General features: G+C 44.3%; 1 protein-coding gene across 11 annotated transcripts in view; it reads left to right on the plus strand.

Annotated features, from left to right (window-relative positions):
* Positions 1-15,677, plus strand: part of LOC138749782 (elastin-like) — a 270,705-nt gene that overhangs the window by 249,184 nt on the left and 5,844 nt on the right. For 10 of the 11 annotated variants that reach the window (XM_069911641.1, XM_069911643.1, XM_069911638.1 and 7 more), the window contains 2 exons: positions 11,986-12,033; positions 13,068-13,109. In XM_069911641.1, the coding sequence (XP_069767742.1) occupies positions 11,986-12,033; positions 13,068-13,109 (90 nt within the window). The remainder of the gene's footprint in view (positions 1-11,985; positions 12,034-13,067; positions 13,110-15,677) is intronic. The other variant, XM_069911642.1, reaches the window with a different exon arrangement.

Below are 15,677 nucleotides of genomic sequence, written 5' to 3' on the forward strand. Positions count from 1 at the left end.
TATTGTTGGAAAATGCATTAAAGAGGAAAATTCAGTATAAATTTACAAAATTTGGACTTGTGGTAGGTGGAGGTGTGCACCCAGAATAATATCAATGGTATAATTTCTCCTAAGATTTTATCGTATGTGTGAAAAAAATTGACATCGACTGTGATCTGTAGAGAAATTCTTAGACCGTGTAACTGCTTTGAAGAATTGATACGTTTTTGTAAAGCATCCAATATGCAATAGGCCAATATAAAAATCCCAAACAGTTTTTGATTATTTGCTTTCAAAGTCATATTATACATGATACTTTTCCCAACAAACACAGCTTATGCAAGCATTCAAAATTTAACACTATGTAAGAGAATGTTTCAAATATATCTGTGGTGCGTTGTTAGACAGAATCAGACACACACAAGGTAAAGACTGTACAACAGGCTTTAATCCACAAAGACTTCCATAGAGCCAGGCTGGCTGTGGCTGCAGCAACTCTGTGTGAGGCCTCGGGAGGCCGGCGCAGGCTGATATCCCGGAGGGTGATTGACACCCGGCAGGTGGGGCTTGATCCATTCAGGCCGACTGATTGACAGCCGGCCAGGTGTTGTCCTGTCCCCTTACACTCCTGCAGTTACAGAGCTGCCCCCTACAGTAGGCTGGTGGTATACCACCACATTCACCCCCTTCTTTAAAATTGTCCCGGGGCGGGGCAGTAACAAGTAATCGCACTCACTATGTACATATAATATTTACAGGTTGAGATGATTCATCGGCACCGGGGTCTCTGTGACCATCGTAGAACTGGCTCCTGGTCACTGGTCAGAGGGGAAGTGGGGTGGGGGGGGCTGGTGTGGTGCCGTGCAAAGGGGTGACCAGGGGGGCCGGGGTTGATGTATGCGGGTCGTATTGGATGGGTGGGGGGGCAGGTTTGTCTCCTAAGGCTTAAGCGGGCCCCTGGTGGTCAAGGAGGCCCTGTGTGCACCATAGCTCCCTGGGGACGTATGCCTGGTCAACTTCGTCCTGGGTTGGGGGTGGCGTGGTGTGGTGCCAGGTCCCTGGTTGAGACGGTTGCCTCCCTGCCACTGCTGAACCTAACTTAAGAAGCGTAGTTATGGTTTGCATGAAGGAGGAAAACCTGCTCTACCAGCGCTTCGGCCTTGTGTGTCCGTACATGCTTACGCAAAAGCACTGGTCCCGGGGTGAAGGCTGCCTGCGCCTCAGGTGGGAAGGGAAAAGTTGTGACTTGGGCCAGTGGGCAGTCCTTGTCTGAGAAGTGAGGGACCCACTGCGAGTAATAAGAGAACAGGCCCAGGCACCTGCGGATGGCCTTTAGCGTGGAGGGAGGGGTAACTCCATTAATGGGTGCATCCTTTCCAGATCTGGGCCGACGACTCCATGGGCCACGATGGACCCCAGGATGGCGATGCGGGTGGTGCTGAACACACACTTCTCCTTGTTGTAAGTGAGGTTCAGCTCCACGGCTGTCTGGAGGAGTTTTTCCAGGTTAGCATTGTGGTCCTGCTGGTCACGGCCACAGAGAGTGATATTATCCAGATATGGGAACATCGCCTTCAGCTTGTGCCGGTCTACCATGCGATCCATCTCCCGCTGGAAGATGGAGACCACAAAAGGAACCTGGTGGAACTGGTACAAGCGCCTGTCCAACTCAAAGGCAGTGTAGGGCTTGTTCGGGTGGATAGGGATTTGGTGATACGCCGACTTCAGGTCAATCATGGAGAAAACCCGGTAGCGGGCAATCTCATTGACCATGTCGGCGATCCTCGGTAGGGCGTAGGCATCCAGCTGGGTCTACCGATTAATGGTCTGGCTGTAATCCACAACCATCCTTGGCTTACTTCCCCCTTTGACCACCAGGACTTAGGCTCTCCAAGGGCTGTTACTAGGCACTATAACGCCTTCCGCCAGGAGTCGCCACACCTCCGCCTTGATGAAGTCCCTGTATGCAGCGCAATAGCACCTACTTCTGGCGGCGATCGGCTTGCAGCCTAGTGCAAGATGTGGAAAGAGCACCGTTGGGGTGATATGCAGTGTGGAGAGGCCGCAGGTAGGCCGGGGCTGGTAGGTTGGCGTACTGTGCAATGTGAGTAGAGGTTGGGGCCCCCCGAAGGTAAGGGTGACACTCTGCAGGTGGCACTGGAAATCCAGGCCCAGGAGGAGTGGTGCACAGAGTTTGAGCATGACCAAGAGCCTGAATCCTGTGTAAGTCTCCCCTCTCACCGTTATATCGACCGAGCAGCATCCGAGGGTATCAACAGTCTTATCCTTGGTGGCCACGCTCAGGTGAATGAAGCTCTCGGTGCTGCCACTGTCCAACAACCACTTTGTTACCTGCCTGTTGACTCGGACATCCATCATCGAGCGCCCGAGATCGTGGGGGATGTCCCTAGTCAGCGTGGTGATGGCCAGGAGCATCTCAGAATCAGAGTCGTTGCTATCCGGAGGGATGGGGAGCGTCGATGGGGCGGCCAGGTCGTCGCCCATATTGACCACGTTGATATCGGTCATGAGGTGCAGCATGTGGTAGCCGATGGCCTCTGGACGTGTGGGGAGCCTCGGTAGGGTGGCCTGGTCATCGCCTGTGTTGACCACTTCGTTTTCAACATCGTCGGGGGCCCTCCATGTCGGGCGCTGCCTGGCTCAAGATGGCAGTGGCACGTGGGGAGCTGCTGTGTGGGTGGCCTCCTTCCCCAGCTGTGTCCACTGCTCCAGGGGAAATGACATCCTCACAGCCGGTGGCAGTGACGTTATGTCGGCCAGAAGTGACGTCACGTTGTGAGCCAGAAATGACATCACTGTCGTTCTCAGTGAGCGGCGAGAGCAGGGACTGGTGCAGATGCTCATGACACACACTGTGAATGTCGCTGTCCAGGCCGGATGTTGCGCGGTTGAAATCGGAGAAGGAGGAAGTTAACGCAGGGACAATGGCGCCGCCCGACACGTGCACATGGGGTGTCCGCGGGGGAGGTGGGGAGGTCATAGAGGGCCGCTGAGCTGCCGGCAGGTTTAGAGAGGCACACTTTTGCAAAGTGCCTTTCTTGCCACATTGGGAACAATACTGGTTCCCAGCTGGGCAGTTTTGGCGTGATCGTCGACCTGATCCACAACAGGACCTACAGTACTTACAGGGGCGCCAGGTGTGTCCCGTAGCAATGTTCTCCTCCCCAGCTCGGCCTGGGGCTGCAGCTGCAGTGTGAGAGGGCCATGAGGGAGCCAGGGGGAACCTGGAATCGAAGGCTTCCACGTGCAGGACTGCTGCTTCCAGGGTTTGGACCACTTCCACAGTCCTGGTTAGGGCATAGATGTTGTCTTCCAGCAGCTTCTGCTGGATGTCCCTCAAGCGTAGCCCTCGGATGAAGGCGTCCCGGATCAGCCTTTCGACCGCCTCTACACCTACCCCGGGTTCAGCCAGACACAGTCGGGCCTACTCTCGCAAGTGTCCCAGGTAAGACTCAGCCGTCTCCCCGGGTTGCTCGGCTTGGGTGTTGAGGAGGTACCTTGCACAGTCCACATTCATGGGGGGCTTGTACAAGTTCTCAAGAGTGTCCATTGCGCTCTTGTACGTGGAGCAGCCTTTGGTTACCTGGAAGGCATGGGGAACCAGCTTTGACTGGAGTAGGACCAACCTCTTCCGATCAGAGTCCAGGATGTCGCCCTTATGTGCCTCGATGATTGCCTCGACCGTGTGCTGCCAGATCTCAAAGCATGTCTGGGCTTCCGGGTGGCGTGGGTCAACTTCAAGGCTCCCTGCGCACAGGAGTTTTTCCACGGCAGCCGTGGGAAAATTTTGTGGATTAAATTGTGGTGCACTGTTCGACAGAATCAGACACACACAAGGTAAAGACTATACCACAGGCTTTAATCCACAGACTTCCACAGAGCCAGGCTGGCTATGGCTGCAGCAACTCTATGTGAGGCCTCGGGAGGCCGGCTCTAGCTTATATCCCGGAGGGTATTTGACAGCCACCCGGGTGGGTCTTAATCCATTCAGGCTGACTGATTGATAGCCAGCCAGGTGTTGTCCTGTCCCCTTACACTCCTGCAGGTACAGAGGTCACCCCCTGCAGTAGGCCGGCGGTACGCTCCTGCAGGTACAGAGGTCGCCCCCTGCAGTAGGCCGGCGGTACGCTCCTGCAGGTACAGAGGTCGCCCCCTGCAGTAGGCCGGCGGTACGCTCCTGCAGGTACAGAGGTTGCCCCCTGCAGTAGGCCGGTGGTGTACCACCACAATATAACATATTTTCAAGATGTTCAAGCAACAACCTATTTTAAATTGCCTCAAAAGGGCCTGATAATTTAAAACTTTCTGAACTGCTGGCAGCAAATTGTAACTATCTTTTAGAAATTGAGTGATTAAATAGCTTTTACTAAATGCCTGCCTAGGTCGGTGTTTGGGATAAATAAAGAGACATAATACTCAATACTATATTCATTACTTTCTTTTTGAGGATATTTTCTTGTGCAGTATACAAAAATAAAGTGATTCTATTTCTTGGTTCTCATCATTTTTATTCCATGTAAAGAAATTTTCCATGAAAAAAATAGCTTAACATGTAAATTCCAGTGATTCATCATCATAAAATAAAACTTTCATATAATTTCAAGCAACAGATTACCTTTACTGGTTTCAAGTTGTCTTTTTCGGTTTATAATGGATCTCTTGATGTTGCATAATGGTAGAACCAAGATTCAGACCTTTGTTGTAGAACTATTTAATTCACTATATATATCCGTGGATGCTTCTGTGGCCATGATTATTTATTTATGTAGACATACAGCCATTTTGGTCCACAAATCTGTGCCGCCAAATTTACACCCGATGTTTTGAAGAGTGAGGGAAACCAGAGCCACCAGGGAAAACCTGTGCAGTCATTGGGAGAATGTACAAACTCCTTACAGACAGCACGGGATTCAAACCCTGTATTTCATCTTGTATTCATATATGTGAGTTCTTAGACAACACGTGGATGAAGGAAAAGGTTCTTTACTTTAAAGTTGTTGTAAGCAGCAACCATGAGGCTTGTAGATCTCCATTACAGATCTCTCATCAGCAATCTCTCCATCTGTGTGAGCCCCCTGCTAGCAGGCAAGTATAATCAAACAGGAACTATGATCCTTAAGATATTGCTAGTTGCATTGCAAACATGATCACTATCATTACATCTCCATTTCTTAAAACAAAAGTAGCTTACTTTTAATTAACATGTTTTCTTTGTATAACTTTGCAATTTTACCTTTAGCACCAGGAACTTACATTTTCATTATTATCAACATGGTTAACATTTTTTTAAACTTGTTTTGTGTGTTCACATTTACATGCACTAAAACTTGAAGAGCGAATAAGATAGCATTACTTCATTCTATAATAAGAGTCACAAAGATAAGCGTATACAGAGCCGTTGTCATACCCACACTCCTGTTCGGCTCCGAATCATGGGTCCTCTACCGGCACCACCTACGGCTCCTAGAACGCTTCCACCAGCGTTGTCTCCGCTCCATCCTCAACATCCATTGGAGCGCTCACACCCCTAACGTCGAGGTACTCGAGATGGCAGAGGTCGACAGCATCGAGTCCACGCTGCTGAAGATCCAGCTGCGCTGGATGGGTCACGTCTCCAGAATGGAGGACCATCGCCTTCCCAAGATCGTATTATATGGCGAGCTCTCCACTGGCCACCGTGACAGAGGTGCAACAAAGAAAAGGTACAAGGACTGCCTAAAGAAATCTCTTGGTGCCTGCCACATTGACCACCGCCAGTGGGCTGATAACGCCTCAAACCGTGCATCTTGGCGCCTCACAGTTTGGCGGGCAGCAGCCTCCTTTGAAGAAGACCGCAGAGCCCACCTCACTGACAAAAGGCAAAGGAGGAAAAACCCAACACCCAACCCCAACCAACCAATTTTCCCTTGCAACCGCTGCAATCGTGTCTGCCTGTCCCGCATCGGACTGGTCAGCCACAAACGAGCCTGCAGCTGACGTGGACTTTTTACCCCCTCCATAAATCTTCGTCCGCGAAGCCAAGCCAAAGAAGAATAAGAGTCTTTAAATTTGCTCCATGAGTCTCTTAGGAGGATTCATGTGTCTTGATGATGTCCTGATTGATTCCCCTTGAATCTGAGTTATTGCCTCAGACAATGTCTTCTCAGATGTGTATTCAGGTTGTTCAACAGTATCCATCTTTTCGTCTACTGTGGCTGGTCCCATTTGAAGATTTCAACGATTTCTTCGCAGAACAGCACCTTCATCTGTCTGAATGGTGTATGATCTTGGTTACACTTCACTAAGGACAGTTCTCTTCTGAATCCATGTTTGTTTTGTCTTTTAGCCTTACTTGGTCACCAGTCTGGAGTTCCAGTAGGTTTTTTGTTCTTCGGTCAAAGTAATACTTATGCTTTACTTTCTGTTGTTCTTTGAATTTCTTCAATTTCTCCCCCTCTTTTGTTTTTAGGAAGTTCTCCTGAATGTAGTTTTGATCTGAGCCTACGTCCCATAAGGAGTTGTGCTTGTGACATACCACACTCAAGCAGCATTGTGCGGTATACTAACATGCTCTGCTAGAAGTCTGTTCCACTGTCTTTTGCCTTGTACATCAGTCTTTTCACTGTCTGTACTGATTTTTCCACTAGACCATTGGACTGTGGAAAATAAGGATTTGACGTGGTATATACAAAGTCCCACTCTTTGGCAAAATGTCAGAAATTTGAATTGTTAAACTGGGGTCCATTGTCTGTGAAGACCTCATTTGCCATGCCATGTCTGGAGAATATGGTTTTCATACCTGTTATTACACCATCTGCAGTGGTGGGTGTTTAGTTTACACATCTCTGGATACAGGGAGTAATAGTCTGTGACTATATGATAGTCCTTCCCTTGACATACAAATAGGGCAGTGCCTACCTTCTGGTAAAGGTCTGTGTAGTGTTGGGTGTGTCTTTAGTGGTTCTGCAGGATTGCTTGCTTAATAATTCCTGCATATTGTACTTAATTTGTTATATAATTGTTGATCCTTGGTCAGTACATCATTTCCCGTGCTCTTTTCTTACACTTTTTGATTCCAAGATGTCCTCCATGGATCCTTTTTAGCATTTCTTTTCTCAGACTCTTTGGGATAAGGATTTTACTTCCTTTGTAGATGATGTCTTCAACCTCTGATAGTTCCACCCTGCCGTTCCAGTACTCTGCAACATCAGGTGATCAGACCTGCTTCATGTTGGGCATCCATCCAAGATGTTTTTTCTCAGTTCTCTCAGTGTTTCATTTTTATTTGTCTCTGACTTTATGAGCTTCATTATTGTATCTGATGTGCACAGTGGAACAGTGATCATGTCCACAAAGGCATTCTCGTCTTCATCCGTTTTGGTGTTTTCGGGTTCTCTCGTGTCAACAGCCCTAGACAACATGTCTGCTGTGTTCATTAGTTTTCCCAAAGTGTATGCCACATTCAGTGTCTAGCATTGCAGCTTTATCATAATTCTTTGTATTCGAAGTGGATATTCATTCAATGGCTTTTGGAATAATCCAATCAAGGGCTTCTGGTCAGTCTCTTCATTGATTGCTTGTCCTGACACAAACTGATGAAATCTTTCACAGGCATATGTGATGCTGTGCAGGTCCTTTTCAATTTGAGCATATTGCATCTCCGCGTCTGTTGTTGAGTGTGATGCATACACAATGGGTTCCCAGTCATCATATTTTTGCAGAAGAACTGCACTGAGCCCACTATGTCTTCTTCTTTGGCTTGGCTTCGCGGACGAAGATTTATGGAGGGGGTAAAGAGTCCACGTCAGCTGCAGGCTCGTTTGTGGCTGACAAGTCCGATGTGGGACAGGCAGACACGATTGCAGCGGTTGCAAGGGAAAATTGGTTGGTTGGGGTTGGGTGTTGGGTTTTTCCTCCTTTGCCTTTTGTCAGTGAGGTGGGCTCTGCGGTCTTCTTCAAAGGAGGTTGCTGCCTGCCAAACTGTGAGGCGCCAAGATGCACGGTTTGAGGCGTTATCAGCCCACTGGCGGTGGTCAATGTGGCAGGCACCAAGAGATTTCTTTAGGCAGTCCTTGTACCTTTTCTTTGGTGCACCTCTGTCACGGTGGCCAGTGGAGAGCTCGCCATATAACACGATCTTGGGAAGGCGATGGTCCTCCATTCTGGAGACGTGACCCATCCAGCGCAGCTGGATCTTCAGCAGCGTGGACTCGATGCACTATGTAATGCATCTGATAACATCTTGATGGGTCTCGTTGGGTCGTAAAACCTCAGAACTGGTTCCTCTGTGAGAAATTTCTTTAGTTCACTCCATGACTTTTCATGTTCATGATTCCACTCCTATTTAATGTTAGTCTTCTCAATGGAGCCATCTTTTCTGAAAGGTTGGATATGAATTTACCCATTTTGTTGACCATTCCATTCAACTTCTGTACATCTTTTTTGCACTGTGACCTTGGCATGTTCCCTATGGCAGACACCTTCTGGAATCTAGTCTGATGCCCTCACTGCCAATAAATGTTAATTCTGTCACATTGAGCTTCAGATTTGCTTTCCTTGTTGTTTTCAACACTTTCCTTAGTCTCTCATCATGCTTCATTCTTGTGGTTCCCCATACTATGATGTCATCCATTGAGGTATCAACTCCACCCAGGTGCTCTAAAAACATATGGACTGTTTTGTAATACACTTTAGAAGCTGAGGCAAATCCGAATGGTCACCTTCTGAATATGTATCTGCCAAATGAACTATTGAATGTGCACAGTCTTGAATTCACTTCACCCAAATTCAATTTCCAAAATCCTGATGATGAATCTAACTTGCTGAAAAACTTTGCATTTGCAAACTGTGATATGATTTCTTCACGCATCGGAAGCTTAAAGTATTCTCTTTTTATTGCTTGGTTTAGATCTCTTGGATCCAGGTAAATTCTCAGCTTTCCATTCTTTTTGTCCACAATGATGAGTGAACTCACCCACTGCATTGGCTCATCTTTCTTTTGAATCACATTCAGGGTTTCCATCCTGTCCAACTCTGCCTTTAGTTGCTTTTGAAGTGCAAATTGAACTTTTCTGCATGGATGTATTATTGGTGGCACACGTTCATCCACTCTGGTCGTGTGTTCTCCTGGAAGGCAGCCTAGACCCTGAAATAGGCCATTGTACTCTTTTACTTTTCACAATGAGGACTCTTTTTAACAGGTTCATTTTATCACAGGCTGTTAAACCTAGTATGGCCTGTACATCCTTTGGTACCACGATGAATCCTAGCATATGCTCTCTGTCCTTGTGTTTCACTTTGACCATGCATTGTCCTTGCACTGGTATATTGGTACCTGAATATCCTGTCACCTTCACTTTTGTCACCTACATCTTTGGTCTGGATCTAATCTTCTTAAAATCAGTCTCTGATATTACATTAATTTGTGCTCCAGTATCCAATTTAACTGAAATGTATATGTAATTCACTTTTAATCTCAACATCTAGTCTCTGTTTCTTTCTTGTTTTCAGTCACCACATCTACATAGAATTCCTCTATCTTCCTTTCATCTACTGCATAAACCTTGCTTTGAAGGTTCCTACAACAATGGGCATAATGGTTATTTTTGTTGTACATTTTACTATATGCTGGACACCTTTTTGGTAGGTGTTGTGTACTGAAACAGCTCCTTTGCCTGCAATTTTACAGTTTCTGTAGCCCTACAGAGTGCTATGCCTTTTTCCAGGTCTATATTTTGCTCTCTTAGCAGTCTTTCCCTTAGATTATTATCTGGAATACCACACACAAGTCTGTCAACTAACGAGTTGGTTAGTCCACCAAATTCACACATTTTGCTTCCGTTTCTCAATTCAGTCATGTACTGATCAATACTTTCTTCCATTTTCTGTACACATGTGAAAAATCTGTGCCTGTCAAACATCACGTTACACTTAAGTATGCAATATGTCTCAAACTGTTGCATTATTTTTTCCAGTTTCATTTTGTCTCCTTCAGCAACAAATGTGGTTTTTATACACCTCCAGGGCTTCATCACCCACAACATGTAAGAAAACTGACACTTTCACTTTATCACTTTTCCTGTCAGCTCTGACTGCCACTAAATACAATCCAGAATGTTGTTTGAATCTGTTCCAATTTTCAGTCATATTACCGAAGTTTCGCAGGTGGGTGTAATCCTTCCATTTTTCACCGTTAGCTTCTCTTTATCTTGCTAATTTGTAGAGAGTTACTTTACTTTCACTGATCAGTTGCTAACTTTAGATTTCCTTTTAAGGTATTTCATGTTAATTTCCTTCATATTTCATCTTGTATTCATATGTGAGTTCTTAGACAACACATGGATGAATTAAAAGGTTATTTAAAATTGTTGTAAGCATCAACCATGTGATTTACTGACTTCCATTATCGATCTCTCGTACAGCAGTCCCTTCGTCTGTGTGAGCCCCCTGTTGGCAGCCAAGTATAATCAAACAGGAACTATGATCCTTAAGACATTGCTAGTCGCAATGCAAATATGATCACTATCATTACACCCTGGTCCCAAACGCTGGCGCTGTAAAGGCATTGCACTAACTGCTACACCGACCGTGCTGCCCAGATTGAAATTTCCAAGAATTTGTATGCGAGTGCAATGAAATGTTTGGGAATGGGGGATTGTGGAAGGGATATTTCAAGGGAGTACAAATTATGTGATCAGGCTCTTTTAACCTCTAAAGTAATCATGATAAGAAAATAAAGACTGCCATTAAAACTATAAAGCGCAGTATGTGGCTCAGCACATTTTCAAATACTTTGCTGCATCCATCCTTTTGGCAGGAATTTGTTCTATCCATGATAAAACAGACTGATGATAGTCAATGAAAAGAATGAGCTTACTGAAACTATTACGTACTTTATTCTCAATATTCTCTTATCCTATGAAAGATTTCATTATGTCCTGCTCCCAAATGAAGTGAAGACAAAATAGTGTACACGTTTTCTATTATAATTAACATTCTTTTGAAAATCAGAAATCCTGTATCATTAAATAATTAATTAGATTTTTCATCATCAAATGAGTAAATAAAACATTTAAAAATAATCTTTTCTCAGAGCCTCCATACTTGTGTGGAGGTGAGCATTAATGAATGTTTAAAGATACAACAGTTCTTGTAATTGGTTCATTTAATTTTTATAGTTTCTATTGTGGTGAATTGACAGATGAAAATAGACGGAATAATCTAGATCAAAATAGATTAGAGTAATTGAAACAAGGTGAAGGTAAATCCTATTTTCTATGATGTTGTATTGGATGTTGCACTAGCCCTGATACAGATGAGTTGAGGCAAAATAAACAAAAATTGAATGATATCCCTACATGATAATTATGGAGATCTGTCTAATGGGCTCAAGGCAGCATAATAATTCCAATAAGTGAAGTGCATTGAATCCTGTGTGGTAACTGGTCTAGGTGGATAAGGACGGTAAGGAAATAATTAAATGAGGCAGTCAATTTGTAATACACCTGAAACATCTGAATAGTATCTAATTTTCTGAGGAACTATTCCCATTGATTTTGTAGGGCATTTGCAAATAGTGCATTCCTTATGTTGTCATTTTGCATCTAATAATCTATTGGATCTCAAAAAAACAATTGTTTCAAAATAAAATGCCCAGTGTGCGGTTCTTCACTAGCTACTAGAACAAGAAATATTTATCCATCATGCCCAAGGGATTGTCATTGAAGAATTTTGGTTTAATTAACCAACCTGACATTTGAACAGTCATCTAATTCATTCTCGAGTGTACAACACACGTGAACTCTTATCAGCCTTGCTGAAAGTTATACTGAAACTAATATGGTTGTAATCAATCTGATTTGAATCAGTTTAGATATTCAGTATTAACAAGAGAATGAATTATCTTTACATTCAATGAGTGATAAATTTATATCTTGTTCTGAATGTAGCAAGTTCTGGACATTGAAAGTACATTCAAAGAGTTAACAGTGTGCATGGTAATTGCAGGTGTAACTGGAGTTCGACCCAGCAGTGCTCCTCTGACTCCCCAACCAGGTACCATTGTTACGGCTAAATAATTAGCATGTTGTTGAGTATTCTGGATCCAGGGGTAGGTATTATTCATGGAAGTGAAATTGTAATGTTATCCAAGAGAGTTCTTGTCACAATGCATAAAAGGATGCCAAAATTCCCCAAGATGACACAGATCAAATTCAAAATTAAGAATTTTGTTCGTGTAACTTACAAAGTTTCATATGGATATCAAGATTTCAGAGGAGCAGTACCCACTGAAGATGAAATATTAGATTTTAAAATAAACTTTAACTTAAGATACTGCCAATGGAAGAAATGAATGATGTCAAATGAAATCTGAAAAACTAATGGATACCATGTTACTGCAACTGTTTTTTTTGAAAGGCAATGACCTATAAATAAGAAATTTCTGTTTAATGTTCAAGGTGCGGTAATATCATAAAATGTTCTCTCGGATCTTAAAATAATCATGGCTTATAGCAACAGCTGTAATCAAGAAGAGGATTTTTATCCATGCATTATCAATGTACCTGGTAGATGAGGTGCACCATCTGGAGCCATCCCATTTACTCCAGTCAACACCTCATTTCCATTGGGCTGTCTGAAATTGCGTTTCATGGGGAAGCCATTAGTTCTAGGCAACCACAAAACAAGGCGGCACTACCAAATTATGGGCCAGAGAAATGTCACATTCCAGGAAAGGACCAATTTGTGGAAGGGAGAAGCCAACGTTGCAGTTTATTTTGTGGGACCAAAATGAAGAGGAACTCTTCTTTTGAACATTCTCCAATCAAATTGACCCTAATGCTTGTTAAGATTGTTTATAGCTGCAGATCAGTTCAAAATTCATAACTAGATCCTATTCACGTGAAAATATCCGAAACCATTTCAAATCACCTTACTGCTTTGTTAGGATGTCTAGTTGTGCCAATTAGCAGCAGGCCTTGGTAAACATTTCCATTCATTTCCAAAGCAGCAATGGGAAATAGGTCATTAACAGTTAATTATTTTGGATGTTATTTAAACATTATTTAAATTATATTTTCTTTGAACAGGTGGAGTGCGGCCAGGCCTTGGAGCTAAAGCAGCCAAGCTAGGCAAGTGAAATTTTTTTTGTTCCTCTTGGCTTATTGGATCTTGAATATCACCCTGGTCAATGAAATATCGTCAGCGTGTTATCTCAATAAAAGCACGCTTCACCATCCATTATTAATTCGTGTGCTGGATTATGTGCCTTATTTCATTCTATATCTTAGAAAGACATGAAACGTATAGTTTATTGGTGATTCAATCAATTAACATGTTGTATCTGTTCAATACTCTTTTTAAATGAAAATAGAAACTATTTAAGAGAATTATTGTAACATCATGCCTTTTGTATAAATTGGCTACAGCTCAAGTTAAAGTTTCCATTTCAGGATTCAAAATTCAGTTATCATAGTAATATAAGAATACCATATTACATGAAATTTATTTTTGCCTGCAGCAAGGCAAATAGATTTGTCACTGCCAGGAATTGACTAAGCACCTCTTACATACTTACAGTCAGAAAGAGAGAAGCAAAAGAGAGTCATGGTCACCAAGTGTCCATAGATTCACCTCCAGCGCTTCCGCTTCTCCCGCAGCCTCACAGAGTCCAGTCCAAACCATTGGCAACCCGAGCTCCAGATCTAAACCTCCAACAGAGTCAGGAACCATTCAGCGCCAGTGGAACCTCCTCGCATCCCGGTTTTAATACCTGGCACCCCTCCAGCCAGTTCGATCCAATCTCTAGCAGTTCACAGCCCAGCACGGGTCTCCTGACAGCAGCCCACAGTTACCGCAGATTCCTCAAGTCGCCAGCAGCTTACCGCATGTACTGGTCCCTCAGGCATAGAGCCCCCTCACTGGTCCACCGCCGTGGTCACTTTTCCCAGGGGTTGTCTCCTCCGCTTCTCCTTCTCAGGCAGGGGTGATCTTCCCATCTCTGGTGCCCTGATCCAGTCCTCCGCTTCTGTCCTGCGTAAACTTGTACCTCTCACTTAGTTCGTTTTAGATTGGTCACGGTGTTTGAGCTACCGAAAGAAAATAGACACACATGCCGAGAGCACTTCAGTTTATACAAATCTTTATTACAAATTCTAAAGCTGATACCAAACTACAGTATGCAAGCCCTTCACAATTATACTTATCAATGCCTGGACTGGTCCCAACTGCTGAAGTGAGGCAACGACTGCACACTTGTAGTGGTTGTCGGGGCGCCGGTAGCAGCTTCTCCACCTCTCCCGACCGGGACGTTGGCTGGACTCTAGAAGTTCTTCTTCTTGCTGAGAGATGTTGCCACCTCTCAGAGAGTCTCAAACGGGACCATGGCTTATATTACCCAAAAACTGATTACCCAAGCATCTATTCCCAGCACAGCAAGAAAGATAAGCGAGCAAGCTAGCATGTCTAGGCTTCTATCGAATAACATAATTTTCAGCTTATCACTTTGAATACAATGGTTTATTTTGCATCAAGGGTAGGCCCCTGACAGTGTGTGACCAAAACAAGCAGGATGATTAAATGCTCTTGGTACACAGATGTCCTTTCGTCAGATAACTGCATCTCTGGCCCCTCGGTGGAATTTAGCTTATGTCTGCTGATTCTAAAAAACAAGCAGGTTCTCGGCCTTGCAGAAGCAAAGGGTGCAAAAGTTTTAAAAAATGGTTTAAATCTTCCATTACAGCTTCCCCGGAGTCTGCAGATCCTTGTAGCTACTGCCAATTAATAGGCACCGCCATCTTGGGCGCTGACTCTTGGTCATGGGATTTTCAAATAAAACCACCATTGGCTCCCTCAATGGGCCTTTCAAAGCCTATGCGGAGCTGACGGCAGTCGACTTGGTGGTGAGACCCCACAGGAGCGCTGCATCTCTACTCCATCACTCCCCATGGGTCTATTCTATCATATTCAGCTGAACATAAACAGTGTTTCATCTTCAAATAGAGTTATATTTGCAACAAAATTATTATCTACTATTATAATCCTGTCGGGTTAATAGGCGTCTGATCATTGTTTTCACACTCTGGTTCTTCAGGGCTTGGGAAAAGAGGCCCTGGTTCCTTCCTACCCTATTTTAATCATGGTAATGATCTGAATTTATGTTCCACATGCACAGTGAAGAATACTTAAATGTATTTGAATTTCCAAATCATTTTGATATTACTTTAAGTTTGTGTGTAGTAATATACATGGAAAACTGATTTCATAGATTACATAGAAGTGGTTTGGCATTGAAACACAGACACACAGCCTGCAGATGCTGGAATCTGGAGCAACAAATAATCTGCTGAAGGAACTGAAGGATGGAGCAACATCCATGGGAGAGAAAGAAAAATAATTAATTGGCCTATCCCTGGACCACAACCCCATCAATGAACACCAACTCACTGTATCACACCAGGAGATGTCCCCTTGACACCTCCACAGCCTTCAATCTGATAGTACCACTGTATCCTGCATTATCACGGATATTACACCAGGAGATGTCCCCTTGACACCTCCACAGCCTTCAATCTGATAGTGCCACTGTATCCTGCATTATCACGGATATCATACCAGGAGATGTCCCCTTGACACCTCCACAGCCTTCAATCTGATAGTGCCACTGTATCCTGCATTATCACGGATATAACACCAAGAGA

The sequence above is a fragment of the Narcine bancroftii genome, chromosome 14 (assembly GCF_036971445.1).
Source record: "Narcine bancroftii isolate sNarBan1 chromosome 14, sNarBan1.hap1, whole genome shotgun sequence".
NCBI lineage: Eukaryota > Metazoa > Chordata > Chondrichthyes > Torpediniformes > Narcinidae > Narcine > Narcine bancroftii.